This window comes from Bufo gargarizans, chromosome 6 (genome assembly GCF_014858855.1).
Source record: "Bufo gargarizans isolate SCDJY-AF-19 chromosome 6, ASM1485885v1, whole genome shotgun sequence".
In the NCBI taxonomy this organism is placed as follows: domain Eukaryota; kingdom Metazoa; phylum Chordata; class Amphibia; order Anura; family Bufonidae; genus Bufo; species Bufo gargarizans.
In genome coordinates, this window is record NC_058085.1 from 327473169 (window position 1) to 327493261 (window position 20093).

Here is a 20093-nt window from a genome sequence, read left to right on the forward strand (position 1 = left end):
GTTCCTTCTGAAAGTTCACCCACAAGCCAAATATTCCTAACTTTTTGTGAGATATATATATATATATATATATTTACATGGGTGGACTGGGAACTTTAGGTGGCCCAGGAAACAAAAATTAAAAGTAGCCTCATTTTGTAGGCGGGTCCAAGTTGACAGAAGGTGGGGCAACACAAGTAGGCGGAGACAACAGAAGTAGGCAGGGCCTATTTTCAGATCAAGCAAAGAAAAACTGCGTTTTAACCATGTGAACCACAGCTATGTGTCTATGCAAACAGCTGGATAGGGAGGTCGCAGGTGACAGGTACTGTTTAACGTTCGCCTATCATTTCATATAATGGGAGAAGTTTCGACCGGTGGGAGTCTAGATAAGACCATCGCCAATTGCTGAAACAAATAGACAGAAGCTGCCAGGCGAGCGCTGTGCTCTCCTCAGAGGTGATATTTTATGATTTATATAAATCCGCAAGGAAAAATTAAAATTGAGCTTGAGTCATGGGGATGTTATAATTTTAGCATATACCCTGTGGGGTCCTAGCCTAAAAGAGGACCTTTCACCTGGAAAAACATTGTGAACTAAGTATACTGACATATACAGCGGTGCCCAGGGATCTCACTGCACTTACTATTATCCCTGGGCGCCGCTCCGTTCTCCCGTTATGTCCTCTGGTATCTTCGCTCACTTGGTTATAGTAGGCGGAGACTTAGGGGACTTGGTTATAGTAGGCGGAGTCTGCCCTTGTTCTGCTGGGCGTCTCCTCTTCCTAGGCTATAGCTCTGGCCAATCGCAGCGCAGAGCTCACAGCCTGGGAGAAAAAAACCTCCCAGGCTGTGAGCTGCGATTAGCCAGCGCTACAGCCTAGGAGGTGGAGACGCCCAGCAGAACAAGGGCAGACTCCGCCTACTATAACCAAGTCCCCTAAGCCTCCGCCTACTATAACCAAGTGAGCGAAGATACCAGAGGACATAACGGGAGAACGGAGCGGCGCCCAGGGATAATAGTAAGTGCAGTGAGATCCCCAGGCGCCGCTGTATATGTCATGATACTTAGTTTTTCCAGGTGAAAGGTCCTGTTTAATGTGCCTTAGGGCTCATGCACACGTACGTATTTTCTTTCCTTGTCCGTTCCGTTTTTTTTTTAGGACTGTATGCGGAACTATTTATTTCAATGGGTCCGCAAAAAAGTAAGGTACTTTGTGTGCATTCAATTTCCGTTCCGCAAAAAAATAGAACATGTCCTATTATTGTCTGCATTACGGACAAGGATAGGCTGTTCTATTAGAGGCCAACTGTTCCGTTCCGCAAAATACGGAATGCACACGAACGGCATCCATATTTTTTGTGGATCCGTTTTTTTGCGGACCGTAAAATACATGTTTCCTGGAAACAATGGCCTCTTACAAACCACAGTATTTGGTAATGCCTTTGAGTAACAGTTAACTCTTCCATAGGGAGGTAACTATAGGGGAAGCGGCTGCTTTAGGGCCCAAACATAGCAGGGGCCAGTCCGGGAGGAGGATTAAAAGATCTTATTGTCAGGACCAGAGGTATAGCTATACAGGAAGCAGGGGAGATGGCTGCTTTGGGGCCTAAACTCAGCAGGGCCCCGTCCGGGAGGAGGACTAAAAGATCTTATTGTCAGGGCCCCCAGTGTTATACAATGACATTATATACAGTGACACTGTAGGAAACGGACAGAGCGGCTGCTGGGCCTTGTCTGAACGCGCAATCTTGACTAGTCACAGTAGTGGGGGTTGAATGGGAGTCGGAGTGCGATGAAGTTGCTGGGGTCCATTCAAAAATTTGCTGTGGGGCCCAGTCATTTCTAGTTACGCCACTGCTTACAGTCCTTCCACCCGATCTGACATTGTACATGGAGAGACACAAGTGCACACTGTGCGTTTCACCAGCTGTCCAGCATTATTCTCACCGCGGTGGACTGTTGCTCATCAGCCCTGCAGGAGCTGGCTATGACTGGGTTTCTTCCACCTCCTACCTAAATCACAGAGCAGCCGAGTGTACTGCTTGTGCATCGGCCATCCACCAGAGGTCACTCGCCACTTGCCATAATTTGCTTTGTAACCGTCAAGCCATCTTAATAAAGTCTTGTTAAAAAAAAAATAATGACTCGATTTATTCATCGCTCTTCCTTCCTAGCGATTGCTAGGGGAAAGTTCGATGTACTCTGCGCTCGATTGTGTACCCCGGCTGTGCTAACCGGAAGTGCTCGGACCAAATTCTCCGGGGAAAGATGGCGCGAAAAGGGCTTTGGATTTAGGCGCGAAGTTGGTCTCCCGCTTCCGGGGCTAGGCAACCGGCATGATTCGACGTACTCTCCGGTTTCAGTTATCTCAGGGCGACGCTCCAGAAGGCTCTGCCTCCAAGAAGAAAGCGGGGAAATGTGGCGGCGCCAGGTAAAAAGCTCCTTCCCTGACTGGCGCTTGGACTGTTTAGTGACGGGGGCGGACGTTACATGCTCGGACTTGTAGTTCTGCAGGCGGGGTACTCTTACAGAGCCATGCCCGTCACAGGGTCTCTGCGTGGAGAAGGGGCCATGTGATGGGCGGGGCTTAGGTCATTGTTGTATATGTGGTGGATGACGTCACTCTGACAGCATGGCCCAGGGGGCTCCTGGTATAGGGGCTGCCAGATCAGGCCGTTGATTGCTTTGTTCGTTCCCATGCTGCTCCATTGTTTGCCAGCAGCTCCTCCCGGTTTACACTGCACATTGTGCTGCCAACAAATTTAGTTCCCCCCCCCTTCACCCATGAGGGCACCAGAGACAGGGATCTGCTCCCACCACTGGCAATTAAAAAAGGAGCACCCAAATCACAGGAGCCCGGAGCATGTGGCCCTCCAGGGCTGTCAAGCAGGGAACAGGGGATCTCTGGGCTATTAATATTGTTGACTTTGGCCTCATGCACACAAACGTATTTTCATTCTGTCATTTTATTTATTTATTTTTTTGCGGACCGTATATGGAACCATTCATTTCAACGGGTCCGCAAAAAACAAACAGAAGGTACTCTGTGCATTCTGTTTCCATATTTCCATTCCACAAAAAAATAGAACATGTCCTATTATTGTCCGCATTACGGACAAGGATAGGACTGTTCTGTTAGGGGCCGGCTGTTCCGTTCCGCAAAATACAGAATGCACACGGACATCATCCATATTTTTTGCAGATCCGTTTTTGCCGTCCACAAAATACATACGGTCGTGTATGTGAGGCCTTTTTCTCAGGATAGCTCATCAATATCAGATTGGTGGAGGTCTGACCCCCGCCGATCAGCTGTATGAAGGGAAGGCATGCAGTGTGCACGTACAGCTGATCGGTGGGGGTGTCGGATGTCGGACCCCCGCCAATCTGATATTGATGGCCTATCCTGAGAAAAAGGCAACAATATTAAGCCCGGAGAACCCCTTTAATGTGGAATGACGCCAGGATCTGCAGTGAATATTTCAGTTTAGCTTCGGCTACATGCACATGACAGGAAGCCATTAGAACACACTGTCAGTTTTTCATGGCCATTTTTCAACCATTTGTGCATCCATTTTCTGGCTGTCTATTTATTTTTATCGACCATAAAAAAACAGATGAATTTTTATAATTTTTTTTTTTTTTTTTTTAATCCCAGCCCCTGCAGTGCCCTTAATACACATAATGTCCCCCATAGTGTCCCCCAGCAGTAATGTTTATTTTTAGGGGGAAAAAAAATCCCTCCCCTCATCCACTTGCACTCGCAGAGGCAGACGCTCCTCTCTTGATTGCCTGCGTTCAGTGTGATGATGTCACCGCACGCTCCCAGCATGATTGCGTGATGATCTCATCACTCTGAGCGCAGGTCCTTCACAATCAAGAGAGAGCGAGGGCTGTTTGTTTATTTACTTTTTACACTGCTATTACAGATTTTGAAAATAATGTATCGTTTTCTTTTCGCTTAACACATACTTGCTACTTTGTTGGTCTATCACATAAAAATCCCAATAAAATATATCTAAGGCTACTTTCACACTTGCGTTCGGTGAGGATCCGTCTGGTATCTGAACAGACGGATCCGCACCTATAATGAAAACGCTTGCATCCGTTCAGAACGGATCCATCTGCATTAGACAGCTTTTTCAGATCTGAGTTTTAACATCGTGAAAACTCAGATCTGACAGTATATTCTAACACAGAGGCGTTCCCATAGTGATGGGGGCGCTTTAAGTTAGAATATACTAGGAACTGTGGACATAACTGCCACCTGCTGCCTGGCAGCACTCTTACGGGCCAGACTCCCCTCCCTCCCCAGTTTTAAATTCATTGGTGGCCAGGCAGAAGGATTATACTTACCTGTGCTGTCTGTGGCCGGCCGGGCGCTCCTCTTACTGGTAAGTGAAATGTCTGTGTGGCGCATTGCTTATAGCAGTGTTTCCCAACCAGTGTGCCTCCAGCTGTTGCAAAACTACAACTCCCAGCATGCCCGCACAGCCAAAGGCTGTCCAGGCATGCTGGGAGTTGTAGTTTTGCAACAGCTGGAGGCACACTGGTTGGGAAACACTGGCTAATAGCACAGACCTGTCACTTACCAGTAGGAGGAGCGACTGGCCGGCCAAAGACAGCACAGGTAAGTATAATGTTTCTAAAATTCCGAACTCTCCGCTGCCACCAATGATTCGGGGGGAGAGGGGGGGTCCCACTGGCCACCAATGAATTTAATACTGGGGAGGGAGGGGGGTCTGGCCCCTGCTACTTGGCAGCCCCCAATCAGGGGGCTGAGATCCGCACACTTAACCCCTCAGGTGCGGTACCTGAGGGGTTAATTGTGCGGATCACAGCCCCCTGTAAGAGATCGGGTGGTGCCAGGCAGCAGGGGGCAGTTATGTACACAGTTCTTAGTATATTCTAACTTGAAGCGTCCCCATCACCATGGAAACGCCCCTGTGTTAGAATATACTGTTGGATCTGAATTTTCATGATCGTGAAAACTCATATCTAAAAAATTAGGAATTGGTGGTGGCTGCTCTCCTATATAGTCTATGGTATGGTGCTTACAAGTCCAAGGAGAGGACACCCTACCTCTCAAGTAGGAAAATATTTTGATCAAAGGTGTAAGGACGAGCACTCTACCATTTGGTACACATTTATTTGAATTAATAAAAATGTATATAATAGCATATAAAACTTCTTAAAACAATAACTTTATAAAATGACACTAAAGTAAATATAACCACAATGGGGTAATGATTTTCTTAGTTGGAGATGATCGGTTTCTCAAGAGTCCTGAAACTGCGTTGTATGAGGTCCTCTAATTATGTTTAAGAGTCCATGGAGATGGTATTACTATGACCTAACAGGCTCCAGCACTGTTTCGTTGGTCAGATCATAGTCCCAAAGTATGCAATGAGACAAAGATAAGGTAAGGATGAAATGACCGGCTTAATAGCCGCTTACCTCTCATTCATATGTGTCTTCAGTCCTGCATTCTGGTCGGACTTTTCAGGATATTCTACCGCAGTGCAGCCGGGGTGCGTGGAACACCTTGAATGGTATCGGAGGCCGGCGTCTCACGTGGTTCCACTCGGTGTCCGCGCTGGATGCTTAGCGAAACAGCACCTACGTCACTTCCTGTGTGATCAGGTAGTGACGTCTACCTTGTATTTCGGCGGTGATTTCGAACTGCAGTTTCCTGATGTTTTAATCTTGCAGGTATCGGAATATTGTCTGCATGGCCATGCAATTTAGGAAAGTGTAGACAGGTATATGGCGTAAACCCAGACGCGTTTCGGGAGTTGTCACTCTCCCTTCCTCAGTGGTTATGCCATACCTGTCTAGATACGCCTTATATACTTCCCAGGGTTATCTTCAAAATCTGGATCGGACCTCAGGATGTAATCCTTCTGTTTCAATATCCGGGACTTCCATTCTCACAGTTTATCTTTGATATTCTATGGTCTATAGTTGGTAATGTCCCATTTTTGATGTCAATATATAATTTTTCAATGATTCTTCTATTCCTTCTTTTATAAAAGGCAAGAATAGAGAGAAAAGGAGTTTTTTTCTGCCACCTCAGCCTGTACCCCATTTGTGGATATGCGCTTCCATTTAAAACCATGGTATGTCAGTTAATATTGAATACTTAACTGCATACACTAATTAGTGTACTAATGAACACATAAAATGTTAAAATAAAATGATAAAATGGGAATTACTAGTATTGCATAATGAAACAACCAAAGTGGATATCCAATACAATGTATATGAGTATATTAGCGGCAATTTGGACACAATAATCTAATGCCTGTCATAGATATCACAATACAATACATGTCTAACCGCATTGGAGGCAAACCTAACAATGTTGATAACTCGGATGGTAAATATAGTATTGGACTCCTATATGGGGACAGCCCTATTCTCAATATGTAATCCCACATTAGGCACTCTCATAAAAAGCCAAATAGTTCCAGCTCTGAATTTAGGCCTGATGGTAGCAGGCTCCCAAATTCATATATTCGTCGGGATTCCCTTCTCGACATGTGTTTGATGAAATTGCCTCCTCTCCAGTGTTGATCCACCTTTTCCAGCGCCACAAAGACGAGGCTGGCCGGGTCACTATTGTGCACCTCCTTATAATGTTTTGACAAGGAATGCTTGTCGTAGCCTTTCTTGATGTTAGATATATGTTCAGCCAGCCTCGTCTTTAGTAACAGTTTGGTTCTACCAATGTATTGTTTATTACAAGGGCACTGGACTAGGTAGATCACACCGGAGGAATTGCATGTGAGGCAATCCTTGATGTCCCAAACGAATGAATTTTGTGTAGAAGGGACTATGGTGATCTTACGGGGTTTGTTGTTAATTCTACATGGGATGCACTTGCCGCATTTAAAAAACCCTTTCAGATCCATCCAAGTCCCTATCAATGACCTTTTTTTCTCTCTAGTTTTCACAGAGGGGGCTATTTTAATGCCAAGATTAGGTGCCCTAGTAAATATAACATTTGGGGATGTGGGTAGAAGGTGGCCTATCACCTTATCATTCAGTATATGATGCCAATGTGTCTTCACTATTTTTTGTATTTTTCTATGGTCATCATTAAAGGGAAGGATGATCCTATTGTTCGTCTCTTCACTTGTCCGAGATTTTTTCTTAATTTCAACCTGGTTATCGAAAAAGGTTTGTCTGTCTAGTTTTTTAACTCTTTCCAGGGCTTTCTCAACCACCTCATCCGGATATTCCTTCTCCCGGAACAGTTGTCGCATTCCAGCTGCCTCCTCCTCAAAACGTAGATCTTCCGTACAATTCCTCCTGATCCTCCGAAACTGGCCAGTGGGAATATTGTCAAGCCATCTTGGGAGGTGGCAGCTGGAATATTGGATGAAGCTATTTTTATTCGTCGGCTTAAAAAAGGTATTACAGACAAATCTGTTATTCTGTCTTCTGATTACCAGATCAAGGAATTCAGTTTCTTCCTTGATCATGGCATTAAATACCAGGTTCAGATGGTTCTCATTGAAGAAGGACCCCCTAAAAGAATTTGATAAAGAGCTGAAAGAATATTGTATACAGGGCCTTGAGCAGAAACTTGTGTCCCAACAGGAATTTGAATTTATCTTGGGCACACAGGGAAGACTTCCGGTCTTCTATTGTCTGCCCAAGATTCATAAAGATCTGAAAAATCCCCCTGGTCGACCGATTGTTTCGGGCATTGAATCAATTACGGCAAATCTGTCCAGATATATAGATACACAATTACAGCCAATAGTGAAAAAAACTAGGTCATATATAAGGGACACAACACATATCATCCAGATTCTAGAAAATCTAGATGTCCAACCGGAGTGGACCATGGGGACTTTGGATATACAATCCCTTTATACATCAATTGACCACCAACAGGGACTCACCGCAGTAGGAGAACAAATGAAAAGGGAAGGAAAACTAGAAGATATCCACATTCAGTTTATTCTAGATGGTATAAAATATATCCTCAATCATAATTATTTTTATTTTGAGGGGATACATTACCTTCAAAAATGTGGGACTGCCATGGGGACCAGGTTCGCCCCCAGCTACGCCAATTTATTCTTGGCTGAATGGGAATACCACCACATTAGGCCCAGGCTGGGGGCGGAGCTGGCCCTATGGCGTCGCTACATCGATGATGTGGTGTTCATCTGGAAGGGGGAAAGAGACTCCCTTGATCTCTTTTTGAAAGAGATCAATGAGAACCATCTGAACCTGGTATTTAATGCCATGATCAAGGAAGAAACTGAATTCCTTGATCTGGTAATCAGAAGACAGAATAACAGATTTGTCTGTAATACCTTTTTTAAGCCGACGAATAAAAATAGCTTCATCCAATATTCCAGCTGCCACCTCCCAAGATGGCTTGACAATATTCCCACTGGCCAGTTTCGGAGGATCAGGAGGAATTGTACGGAAGATCTACGTTTTGAGGAGGAGGCAGCTGGAATGCGACAACTGTTCCGGGAGAAGGAATATCCGGATGAGGTGGTTGAGAAAGCCCTGGAAAGAGTTAAAAAACTAGACAGACAAACCTTTTTCGATAACCAGGTTGAAATTAAGAAAAAATCTCGGACAAGTGAAGAGACGAACAATAGGATCATCCTTCCCTTTAATGATGACCATAGAAAAATACAAAAAATAGTGAAGACACATTGGCATCATATACTGAATGATAAGGTGATAGGCCACCTTCTACCCACATCCCCAAATGTTATATTTACTAGGGCACCTAATCTTGGCATTAAAATAGCCCCCTCTGTGAAAACTAGAGAGAAAAAAAGGTCATTGATAGGGACTTGGATGGATCTGAAAGGGTTTTTTAAATGCGGCAAGTGCATCCCATGTAGAATTAACAACAAACCCCGTAAGATCACCATAGTCCCTTCTACACAAAATTCATTCGTTTGGGACATCAAGGATTGCCTCACATGCAATTCCTCCGGTGTGATCTACCTAGTCCAGTGCCCTTGTAATAAACAATACATTGGTAGAACCAAACGGTTACTAAAGACGAGGCTGGCTGAACATATATCTAACATCAAGAAAGGCTACGACAAGCATTCCTTGTCAAAACATTATAAGGAGGTGCACAATAGTGACCCGGCCAGCCTCGTCTTTGTGGCGCTGGAAAAGGTGGATCAACACTGGAGAGGAGGCAATTTCATCAAACACATGTCGAGAAGGGAATCCCGACGAATATATGAATTTGGGAGCCTGCTACCATCAGGCCTAAATTCAGAGCTGGAACTATTTGGCTTTTTATAAGAGTGCCTAATGTGGGATTACATATTGAGAATAGGGCTGTCCCCATATAGGAGTCCAATACTATATTTACCATCCGAGTTATCAACATTGTTAGGTTTGCCTCCAATGCGGTTAGACATGTATTGTATTGTGATATCTATGACAGGCATTAGATTATTGTGTCCAAATTGCCGCTAATATACTCATATACATTGTATTGGATATCCACTTTGGTTGTTTCATTATGCAATACTAGTAATTCCCATTTTATCATTTTATTTTAACATTTTATGTGTTCATTAGTACACTAATTAGTGTATGCAGTTAAGTATTCAATATTAACTGACATACCATGGTTTTAAATGGAAGCGCATATCCACAAATGGGGTACAGGCTGAGGTGGCAGAAAAAAAACTCCTTTTCTCTCTATTCTTGCCTTTTATAAAAGAAGGAATAGAAGAATCATTGAAAAATTATATATTGACATCAAAAATGGGACATTACCAACTATAGACCATAGAATATCAAAGATAAACTGTGAGAATGGAAGTCCCGGATATTGAAACAGAAGGATTACATCCTGAGGTCCGATCCAGATTTTGAAGATAACCCTGGGAAGTATATAAGGCGTATCTAGACAGGTATGGCATAACCACTGAGGAAGGGAGAGTGACAACTCCCGAAACGCGTCTGGGTTTACGCCATATACCTGTCTACACTTTCCTAAATTGCATGGCCATGCAGACAATATTCCGATACCTGCAAGATTAAAACATCAGGAAACTGCAGTTCGAAATCACCGCCGAAATACAAGGTAGACGTCACTACCTGATCACACAGGAAGTGACGTAGGTGCTGTTTCGCTAAGCATCCAGCGCGGACACCGAGTGGAACCACGTGAGACGCCGGCCTCCGATACCATTCAAGGTGTTCCACGCACCCCGGCTGCACTGCGGTAGAATATCCTGAAAAGTCCGACCAGAATGCAGGACTGAAGACACATATGAATGAGAGGTAAGCGGCTATTAAGCCGGTCATTTCATCCTTACCTTATCTTTGTCTCATTGCATACTTTGGGACTATGATCTGACCAACGAAACAGTGCTGGAGCCTGTTAGGTCATAGTAATACCATCTCCATGGACTCTTAAACATAATTAGAGGACCTCATACAACGCAGTTTCAGGACTCTTGAGAAACCGATCATCTCCAACTAAGAAAATCATTACCCCATTGTGGTTATATTTACTTTAGTGTCATTTTATAAAGTTATTGTTTTAAGAAGTTTTATATGCTATTATATACATTTTTATTAATTCAAATAAATGTGTACCAAATGGTAGAGTGCTCGTCCTTACACCTTTGATCATATCTAAAAAAGCTGTTATGCAGACGGATCCGTTCTGAACGGATATCATCGTTTGCATTATAGGTGCGGATTCGTCTGTGCAGATACCAGACAGATCCACACCGAACGCAAGTGTTATAGTAGCCTAAGCTGCGGCCTAGAATAAGTGCTGCCCAGGTCTCCTATGCAGAACAGTAGCTCAACTCTCTCTAAGGGTCTGGGTGGCAGAAGCGACCGCGGCATCTAAATGCCTTAGAGGCTGGGGCTGCCTCTCTCAGACATCAACACCCTGCGAATGAGATTGCAGGGTGCCAATGTCTTTGTACGGCAGCCGAAGGCCTAATTAATGCCCTCAGGTCTGCCTGCAGCATTTGCCCTATCAGTATCCCATTCAATGAAAAAGTAGCAAAAATGAAACCACACCATGTACTTGGTATCGCCACCTCTGTAACCACCTGCACTGCACCGTCAACACTTAATTTATCCAGTTGTAAAAATCCAACTTGAATGGATTTTTTGTGACTGTTGTGTCAGTGCGACACTATTGACTATCATTTATAAAAAAATAAATAAAAAATGGTGACTTTTCAGAGACCAGAAGTCTGGGCACGCGTCTCCCTGTAGCTCTAGCCTTATCCAGCGTAGTCAATTTTGCAGTGCGAACTAGATTTCTTATTCTACCTTTTAACTTATGTGCCTAAGGCCTCATGCACACGGCCGTTGCCGTATTGTGGCCCGCAAACAGTTGTGGCCACATGCAGGCACCGGCCGTGTGCTCCCTGCGTCACGGGTGCGGAACAGAGGCATGGAACTCCACTGCGGAGTGCTTCTGAGGTGTTTCTGTCTGTGCCTCTGCATCACAAAAACAAAAAAAGAACGTGTTCAATTATTTTTTTTTATTTTTTTTTGTGCTGCGGACGGATCACAGACCCATTCAAGTTGATTGCGGTCCTCAATGCACGGAACAGCCGCACAACGGCCCTGTGCATGGGGCCTAATGCAAGTATTTTACAAGCCTAATGCGTTTGTCGTCTTGTACGAGGCAGTATTGTGCCTTCTCTTCAGTCACTGCTGTAGACCCGTGGGAATCACTTTTGTTTATCTGGCATATAAATAGCATGTGCTCCTCCACTTGAGGCCAGCCGTTCTCTCTTCTACTACCGTATTTAAAGGGGTATTCCACTGCATAGAGGATAACTTAAATATCGGTGGGGTTCTGGCCGCTGGTACCCCCACTGATCATGATTAGCTCACGCTCCTGTTGCAGCCCTGCTACTGCTTCCTTCTCTTAGAGGATGGCCTCATGTTTTGGAATATTACCCTGGGTTCACACCTGAGCGTTCTGAAAGGAGCGCTCTGTATGTGCGATTGTACCGGCGTTTACAATCGCGCATACAGAGACAAGCGAATGCCCATTGTCGCTCGTTCCCGAAAGTCAATGTACGGGAACGCGCGACAAAACACCCCAAAGAAGCTCAATAACTTTTGAGCGTAGGGCGTTTTTCAGCGCGTTCAAACGCGCTGTAAAACGCTCAAGTGTGAACCAGGGCCATAGGGAAGCATTGGTTTTCATGTGTTGAGCGTTTTACAGCGCGTTTGAACGCATCATGCACATGACCCTATCTATGTTACTGCCCACAAACCATGAATTAGTAAAATACAGATGGCAGCCATGTCCACCCGCACTTCCCTCCCTCTTTCTTTTATAGGAATGCCCATTCTTGTCCACAAAAAGGAGACGAATAGGACACGTTCTATAATTTATGGCTGCCCGGATGTGGACAGCACACAGATGCGGCCCCGCTGAAATGAACGAGTTCACATTAGAACTGCAAAAAATGCAGATCGGACGTACACTAAAAATACTGTTTAGTGCCTGAGGCCTAAACTGCATAAATGTATAAACGGGTGCTAAGATCTAACATTGGTCTCACTTTATTTTTTTTTTTTTTTTTCTCTTTGCAGAAACCACCATATAACAGAATTTTTTAAGCCACCCAGCAGGCCAGGTATGCATGATTATTTTGCACAATTTTGAGCGCTTATCATGTATTTTAGACTTAATGCAGTAAATCTATGATTTTGTATTTCTGGTTCTTTGCCAAGGGGTCAGTGTTTATAATTACACGGCCACAGCGTAGACATCACTATGCAAAGGACACAGGTCAATTAGGGTCCATTCACACGTCCGTAAGTGTTTTGCGGATCCCCAAAACACTGACACGGGCAACGTGCATTCCGCAATTTACGGACTGCACATCGCCGGCACTATAATAGAAAATGCCTAATCTTGTACGCAATTGCGGACAAGAATAGGACATGTTCTATTTTTTTTGCAGATGCGGATCCGCGGATGCGGACAGCACATTCCGGCCCCATTGAAAATGAATGGGTCTGCACGCGTTCCTCAAAATTGCGGAACGGATGTGGACCCATTTTGCGGACTTGTGTGAATGGACCCTTATACTGTGGATACAATAGTACTGATGTGCAAAGCTCTGTATAGATGTAAAGATTTGCCCCCAGTTTAACCAGTCCTCTGATACTTTTCACTGCATGGAGAGTATGATCTTGCAATGGAAATGTTGCAAATGTCAGTAACGGGCCGCAACGGTGACCTGCTCCTCTTGCTTCATCTGTGACATCACATGTGACACAGGGGGAGCCTGTGATTGGCTGCAGCTGTCACGTGAGCCCCAGTTGACGGATGTTGTTCTTAGTGCATGTGGGAACTTACGGCTCAGGAGCTCAATAGACTGGATCCAACAGCAGAGATCCATTACGCATCACCCACACCCTGTGTCAGGCAGGTCTGGGCAACTATTTCAGTATTGGATAGCCCTTAAAACAAGAGGTGGGACCTCGTGCTTAAAACATTATATATATATATATATATATATATATATATATATATATATATATATATATATATATATATATATATATAATTTTTTTTTTCTCGCCCATTTTCCTTGGGGGACACAGACCTTGGGTATGAGGCGTGACACTAAGTAAAACTGTTAAGCCCCTCCTCCATCAGCTATACCCTCAGCCTGGAGATAGAGGCTACCAGTTTTAGCTTAGTGTCCAAGGAGGCAAGACACTCCCTGCTACTGCAGGGCTGTTTTCTCCTTGTTATTTTTACTTTTTCTTCTAATTTTGTTATTTTATTTTTTTCTAGGGATACCAGAGACGCATTTGACCTCTCTGCTCTCCCGGGGTTGAGCTGCGCCAGTGCCAACTTATCTGCACTGCTGCCTCCCCCACAGAAGCAATAGGAGGATCTGGGCAGCAATGGCTCCCCTACATCCCGCCAGCTAGGGGGTCGCCCGCACGCCAAGCCCCTCTTCCAGCTTCCTGCCACTGCGGTGCCAGTGGCTGAAGGGGCGACCCTGCTGGAAAGGACTGAGGGTGAAGACGTCGCACGGTGAGATGGCTATTCCAGCCCATACCCCGTCCCTATCTGCAGCATCTACCCCTCTGGGTAAGGGGGGCACCCGTGGTCGCTCATTCTGAGCGCTCATCTGCAGGACAATGCAGCACAGCAGCATCCTCAGCACCCCCACGCTTTTCCCCCCCCACGCTGCTATCTTTCTCCCCCCCCCCTCCCCCTCATCGGGGCTGACTCCATTTTTCTCTTCTCTCTCTCCCCCTTCCCGCCGAGAACGGGGGGCGGGGCTTAGCGGTCCCGGCAGGGGGCGGGGCTTCCGTGCGTCATTTTGGGGGCGGAGCTACGTTCTCCTTCACAGGAGACATTTCAAGCGCTGGAGGGGGCGGAGCTTGTTCCCCGCGCTTTCTGCTGAGGTTTCCCGCGCTTCCTCACTCCTGACAGGAAGCTGGGACACGGTGGGGGACTCTAACCTCCTGTGTACATCGCTCGGCTTCTGTGGGCGCTCTCTGCTGCTCACTGCTGTTCACTGCTTCTCTGCTGCTGCTGATCTGGGCCATCTCCTGACGTTCTTCTGAGGCACTGGTAGGACAGTTAACCCTCTCCTAACCCTCCTGGTCATAGCTGCTATAACCCTTTGTGGTCTCTATATTAGAGTACAACCACACTTCAGCATGTCAGATCCCACAGGTGCCCCCAAACCCTGGTACCATGCCTGTACCGCCTGTAAGGAACTTTTTCCGCGTGGGCAATCTGAGCCGCATTGCCTTGCATGTCAGGCCCCGGTGCAGGGCCCGCTTCCCGCTGCGCCCCCCGGTGCCTCTGAACCCCCTGACTGGGCTAGGTCTCTGTCTCAGGCGGTGGAAAGCCTTACACACGTAGTGGGCCGTCTCGTGGATAGACCGCCTCTCCCGCAGGCTGCCACAATCCCTGTCGCACCCGCTGGGACTACCGTTTCTGCCGCCCCCACTGGTTCCCTGCCTCCCAGCGAATCTTCCAGGGCCCGGCATACTCAGAAACGTTCAAGGGTTGAGCGCACATCTTCTCCAGATGCTTCGCTCTCTCCGCCATGCGTGCGAGCTCAGTCAAGTCTATCCTCTCAAAGGGATACGCTTTCTGAGGGAGAACTGGCGGATTCGGACGTGGACATGGACTCAGAGCTTCCGTCCAAATTGGCGTCCGCGGTGGGGCATCTTGTCACTAGCATCCGTGATACCTTTCAGCTACACGATGACCCCCCCAGCTCTGAACAGGCCGGCGTGTCCTTTCTCCGCCCCAAACAGGCCTCCAAGGTTTTTCCCATACACGCTGATTTTTCTTCTGTGGTATCCAAGGCTTGGACTCGGCCTAACGTCCGCTTTATTACACCCAAAAAGCTGGACATTTGTTATCCCTTTCCAGCGGATTCTGTGACCACGTGGACATCCCCGCCTAAGGTTGATCCTCCCGTGGCTCGCCTGTCCAAAAGCACTACTATTCCTGTACAGGACGGATCTTCCCTCCAGTCTGTTGAGGACCGTCGTACGGAATCCCTCTCCAAGGCCATATTTACTGCCTCTGGTTCGGCCCTTAGACCGGTCTTTGCCTCCGCCTGGGTTGGCAAAGCGGTCTCTGAATGGGGTTTGCAACTGGAACGGGAGTTAGGGTCGGACGTCCCTGTTCAGGACCTCCGTTCCTTAGCCCAACTAATTGTTCAGGCCGGAAAATTCGTCTGTGAGGCCTCCCTTGATGCGGGTGCCCTCATTGCCCGTTCCTCTGCCCTGGCAGTTTCTGTCAGGAGGGAACTCTGGCTGAAGGTTTGGGCGGCGGACGCCGCTTCCAAATGCTCTTTGACCGGCCTACCATTCACGGGTTCCCGCCTGTTCGGAACCCGTCTGGACGAACTTATATCAGAGGCCACGGGTGGGAAGAGTACTCACCTCCCCCAGTCCAGGCCAATGGGCGCCCCCCATGGTCGCGCTGGTTCGTCCCGTTTTCGGTCCTTTCGCAAGCCCACCGGGTCTAGACCCGCGGCCAGTTCTTCTTCCTCTGGCCCAGCCCAGGATAGACGCAAGAAGCCGTTTTTTCGGACGCAACCTACCTGGCGCAAGTCCCAGCCTGCACGGGCTCCCACAGGCCAGCAGCCCTCTGCCTGAAGGTGCGCCCCCACCCACCCGGGTGGGGGGCCGCCTTCTCCTATTCAGGAACGTATGGCGGGCCCACATCTCAGACGCATGGGCGCTCGAGATTGTATCTTGCGGATACAAAATCGAATTTGCGTCCATTCCGCCAGACCGTTTCTTCCGATCTCGTCCTCCGCGAGATCCCGTACGAGTGGCCGCCTTCTTCGCGGCCATTCACTCTCTAATGGACAAGGGTGTCGTCGCCCCCGTGCCTCCGACGGAAAGGTTCAGGGGGTTCTACTCGAACCTCTTTGTGGTTCCCAAGAAGGAAGGCTCAGTGCGTCCGATCTTGGACCTAAAACGCCTGAACCGTTTTCTCCGACTGCAGAGATTCCGGATGGAGTCTCTCAGGTCCGCAGTGGCCTCCCTGGAAAGAGGGGATTTCATGGCCTCAATCGACATTCAGGATGCATACCTCCACGTTCCGGTTGCTCCATGTCATCACCGCTTCCTGCGCTTTGCGGTGGGGGACGATCACTTCCAATTCGTCGCCCTTCCCTTTGGTCTGGCGACTGCTCCTCGAGTGTTCACCAAGGTCCTGGCCCCTGTCTTGGCCCTTCTACGTTCAAGAAGTGTTTTTCTTCTCCCATACTTGGACGACATCCTGGTCAAGGCACCCTCCTTCTCTCAGACATCCCGCAGTGTGGAACTCACTCTGGAGACCCTGACGCGGTTCGGTTGGATTATCAACCACCCCAAATCTTCCCTTACCCCCTCCAGACGGCTGATCTTCCTGGGGATGCTCCTGGATACAGAGTTGGCGGAGGTCCGCCTTCCGTCGGACAAGCGTCTGGCCCTTCGCGGGTCGGTTCGCAGTCTCCTCCGTCATCACCGCCCTTCCCTCAGATCCAGCATGCGGTTGTTGGGAAAGATGGTTGCCTGTTTCGAAGCGGTGCCGTTCGCACAATTCCGATCCCGCACCTTTCAGAGGGCAATTCTGTCGGCCTGGGACAAATCACTGAGGAGTCTGGACAGGACCTTTCTTCTGCCTCCCCTGGCTCGAGCTTCCCTCGGCTGGTGGTTGCATATCCCTCTAAGGGGGAAGTCCTTCCTTCCACTGAACTGGCTGGTGATTACCACAGATGCCAGCTTACGGGGGTGGGGGTGGGGTTTTCCCTCCCCGGTCCGTCCAGGGCGTTTGGTCTCTATCGGAGTCCAGACTTCCAATCCATATTCTGGAACTGAGGGCGATTCTTCTGTCCCTCAGACACTGGACCCATCTGCTGAGGGCCACCCTGTTCGGATCCAATCGGACAATGCCACGGCTGTGGCATACATAAACCATCAGGGAGGCACTCGCAGCGCTGCAAGAGGTGACCCTCATTCTCCTCTGGGCGGAGACGCACGTGCCGGCCTTATCTGCGATTTACATCCCGGGGGTGGACAACTGGGCGGCGGATTTCCTCAGCCGGTCCACCATCGACCCGGGAGAATGGTCCCTGCACCCAGAGGTGTTCGAAGCCCTTTGTCTTCGCTGGGGTCGCCCCGACGTGGACCTCATGGCCTCCAAATTCAACCACAAGGTCCCCCTATACCTGGCCAGGGCACGGGACCCGAAGGCATACGGCGCCGACGCGCTCGTCCTTCCGTGGCGCGAATTCTCCCTTCTGTACGTCTTTCCTCCTTTTCCCCTCCTGCCACGGGTTCTTCGGAGGATCGCGGCAGAGGGCGTCCCCGCGATTCTAATCGCCCCGGATTGGCCCCGCCGGTCTTGGTACGCCGACCTAATGTTGCTGTTGGCAGACGCACCGTGGCCACTGCCCTCCAGGGAAGACCTTCTCTCTCAGGGACCGATCTTCCACGAGCATTTAGGCTCGCTACGTTTGACGGCGTGGCTATTGAGACCGCCGTCTTAACGCGACGGGGTTTCTCCGCGGACGTAGTCCGCACCATGATCCGGGCTCGTAAGCCCGTATCCTCTAGGATCTACTATCGGGTTTGGAGGTCCTATCTGGGGTTCTGTGAGTCCCGGAGCATCCCACCTCTCCGGTTTTCTCTTCCCACAATCCTGTCCTTCCTCCAGTCGGGTCTGGACCTGGGGCTGTGCCTCAGTTCTCTGAAGGGTCAAATTTCGGCGCTGTCTATTCTTCTCCAGCGTCCCCTGGCCCCTCTAGGGCCAATTAAGACCTTTTTACAAGGGGTGGCTCACTCTGTTCCGCCGTACCGCCCTCCAGTTCCTTCCTGGGACCTGAATGTGGTGCTCTCGGCGCTCCAATCAGCCCCCTTCGAGCCTTTACGGGAGGTCTCCCTTCGCCTTCTGTCCTGCAAGGTCATCTTTCTTGTGGCCGTCACGTCTCTCCGACGGGTGTCGGAGTTAGCGGCTCTTTCTTGCTCCGAACCTTTCCTGATCTTCCACCAGGATAAGGTTGTGCTTCGGCCTGTCCCGACTTTCCTGCCAAAGGTGGTCTCCGCCTTTCACATCAATGAGGACATCGTCCTTCCGTCGCTCTGTCCCTCTCCTTCCCACCCCAGAGAACGGGAACTGCACCGTCTGGATGTGGTCAGGGCGTTGAGGATTTACTTGGAGGTCACCGGGTCCTTTCGGCGCACGGACTCCCTGTTTGTGGTTCCGGAGGGTTCGCGCAAAGGGTTGGCGGTCTCCAAGGTGGCTATTGCCCGTTTCATTAAACTGGCGGTGTCTGAGGCTTATCGAGCCAAGGGCAGACCTCCGCCTTTTGGCGTCACTGCTCATTCCACCAGAGCAGTCGGAGCTTCCTGGGCGCAGAGGCATCGGGCCTCGGCTGAACAGTTGTGCAAAGCAGCCACTTGGTCCTCTCTGCACACTTTCACAAAGTTCTATAGGGTGCATACGCATGCATCAGCGGATGCTGCGTTGGGCCGCCTGGTTTTGCAGGCAGCGGTTTCCTGATGCTCTGGTGGTGTTCCGCCTTGGGTTTGTGGTCCCTCCCTTCTTGGACTGCTCTTGAACGTCCCAAGGTCTGTGTCCCCCAAGGAAAATGGGCGAGAAAAGGAGATTTTTGTATAACTTACCAGTTAAATCTCTTTCTCGCTCTTCCTTGGGGGACACAGCACCCACCCTTCTGTGTTTGGTTACAGGGTTATGGTCTGGCGCCCCGTTGGGTTGCTGGCTGGTTGTTTCCGTTATTGGTTGTTATCCTTTCACTACTTGGACACGCAACTGGTAGCCTCTATCTCCAGGCTGAGGGTATAGCTGATGGAGGAGGGGCTTAACAGTTTTACTTAGTGTCACGCCTCCTAGGGAGCTGAGCTATACCCAAGGTCTGTGTCCCCCAAGGAAGAGCGAGAAAGAGATTTAACTGGTAAGTTATACAAAAATCTCCTTTTTTTTTTTTTGCTCATAGCAACTAATTGAATGCAATGCAGAACAGTTTGTACTTAGCTGTGAGGGAAGATACTGCTGTGACTACTTAGTGGAAGAGGGAGACATCTTAAAGCAAAGCTTTTTATTTTTTATTTTTTTTTATTTTAAAGAGGACTTGTCCCCTCTTCTGACATTTCTGTTTAGCAACCACCTGCATTGCCCATGTAATAAGAATAGATGCTCCTGAATTCTTATGGCTCTTAGACTGCGTTCACTTCTCCGTTTTGGAGATCTGGCTGCCTGAACCAGTGCAAATGCCGGCTGTCGGCTGTACAAATAACCGCAGCATGCAGTGTTCTTTGTCCAGCCGAAACACGGAATTTATGCCGGAAATCGACTGGATCACTGCCGGACCTCATTGCAGTCAGTGCGAATGCCGGATCTCCTAACAGAGATCTGAACGAAGTCCCGTTGTGCGTTTCTTGTTTCTATTAGAAGCTTCTAAATAAGTTGCTAGCAGTCTGCAATAAAGGTCCAGCTGGGTGTTACCAGTTGGGGGGGTGTCTGACAATATCCAGTTAGGGACACACCCGTAATAACTAGAAGGACCTTTATTGCAGACTGCTAGCAACTTATTCATAAGCTTCTAGAAGT

The 20093-nt window shown here is 48.3% G+C and overlaps 1 protein-coding gene across 2 annotated transcripts in view; it reads left to right on the plus strand.

The window, feature by feature from the left end:
- Positions 1-2223: 2223 nt before the first annotated feature.
- SLF2 (SMC5-SMC6 complex localization factor 2) overlaps positions 2224-20093 on the plus strand; it is a 46523-nt gene continuing 28653 nt past the window's right edge. For both annotated transcript variants that reach the window (XM_044298169.1, XM_044298170.1), the window contains exons 1-2: positions 2224-2414; positions 12572-12615. In XM_044298169.1, coding sequence (XP_044154104.1) covers positions 2320-2414; positions 12572-12615 — 139 coding nt within the window. In that variant the 5' untranslated portion in view covers positions 2224-2319. The remainder of the gene's footprint in view (positions 2415-12571; positions 12616-20093) is intronic.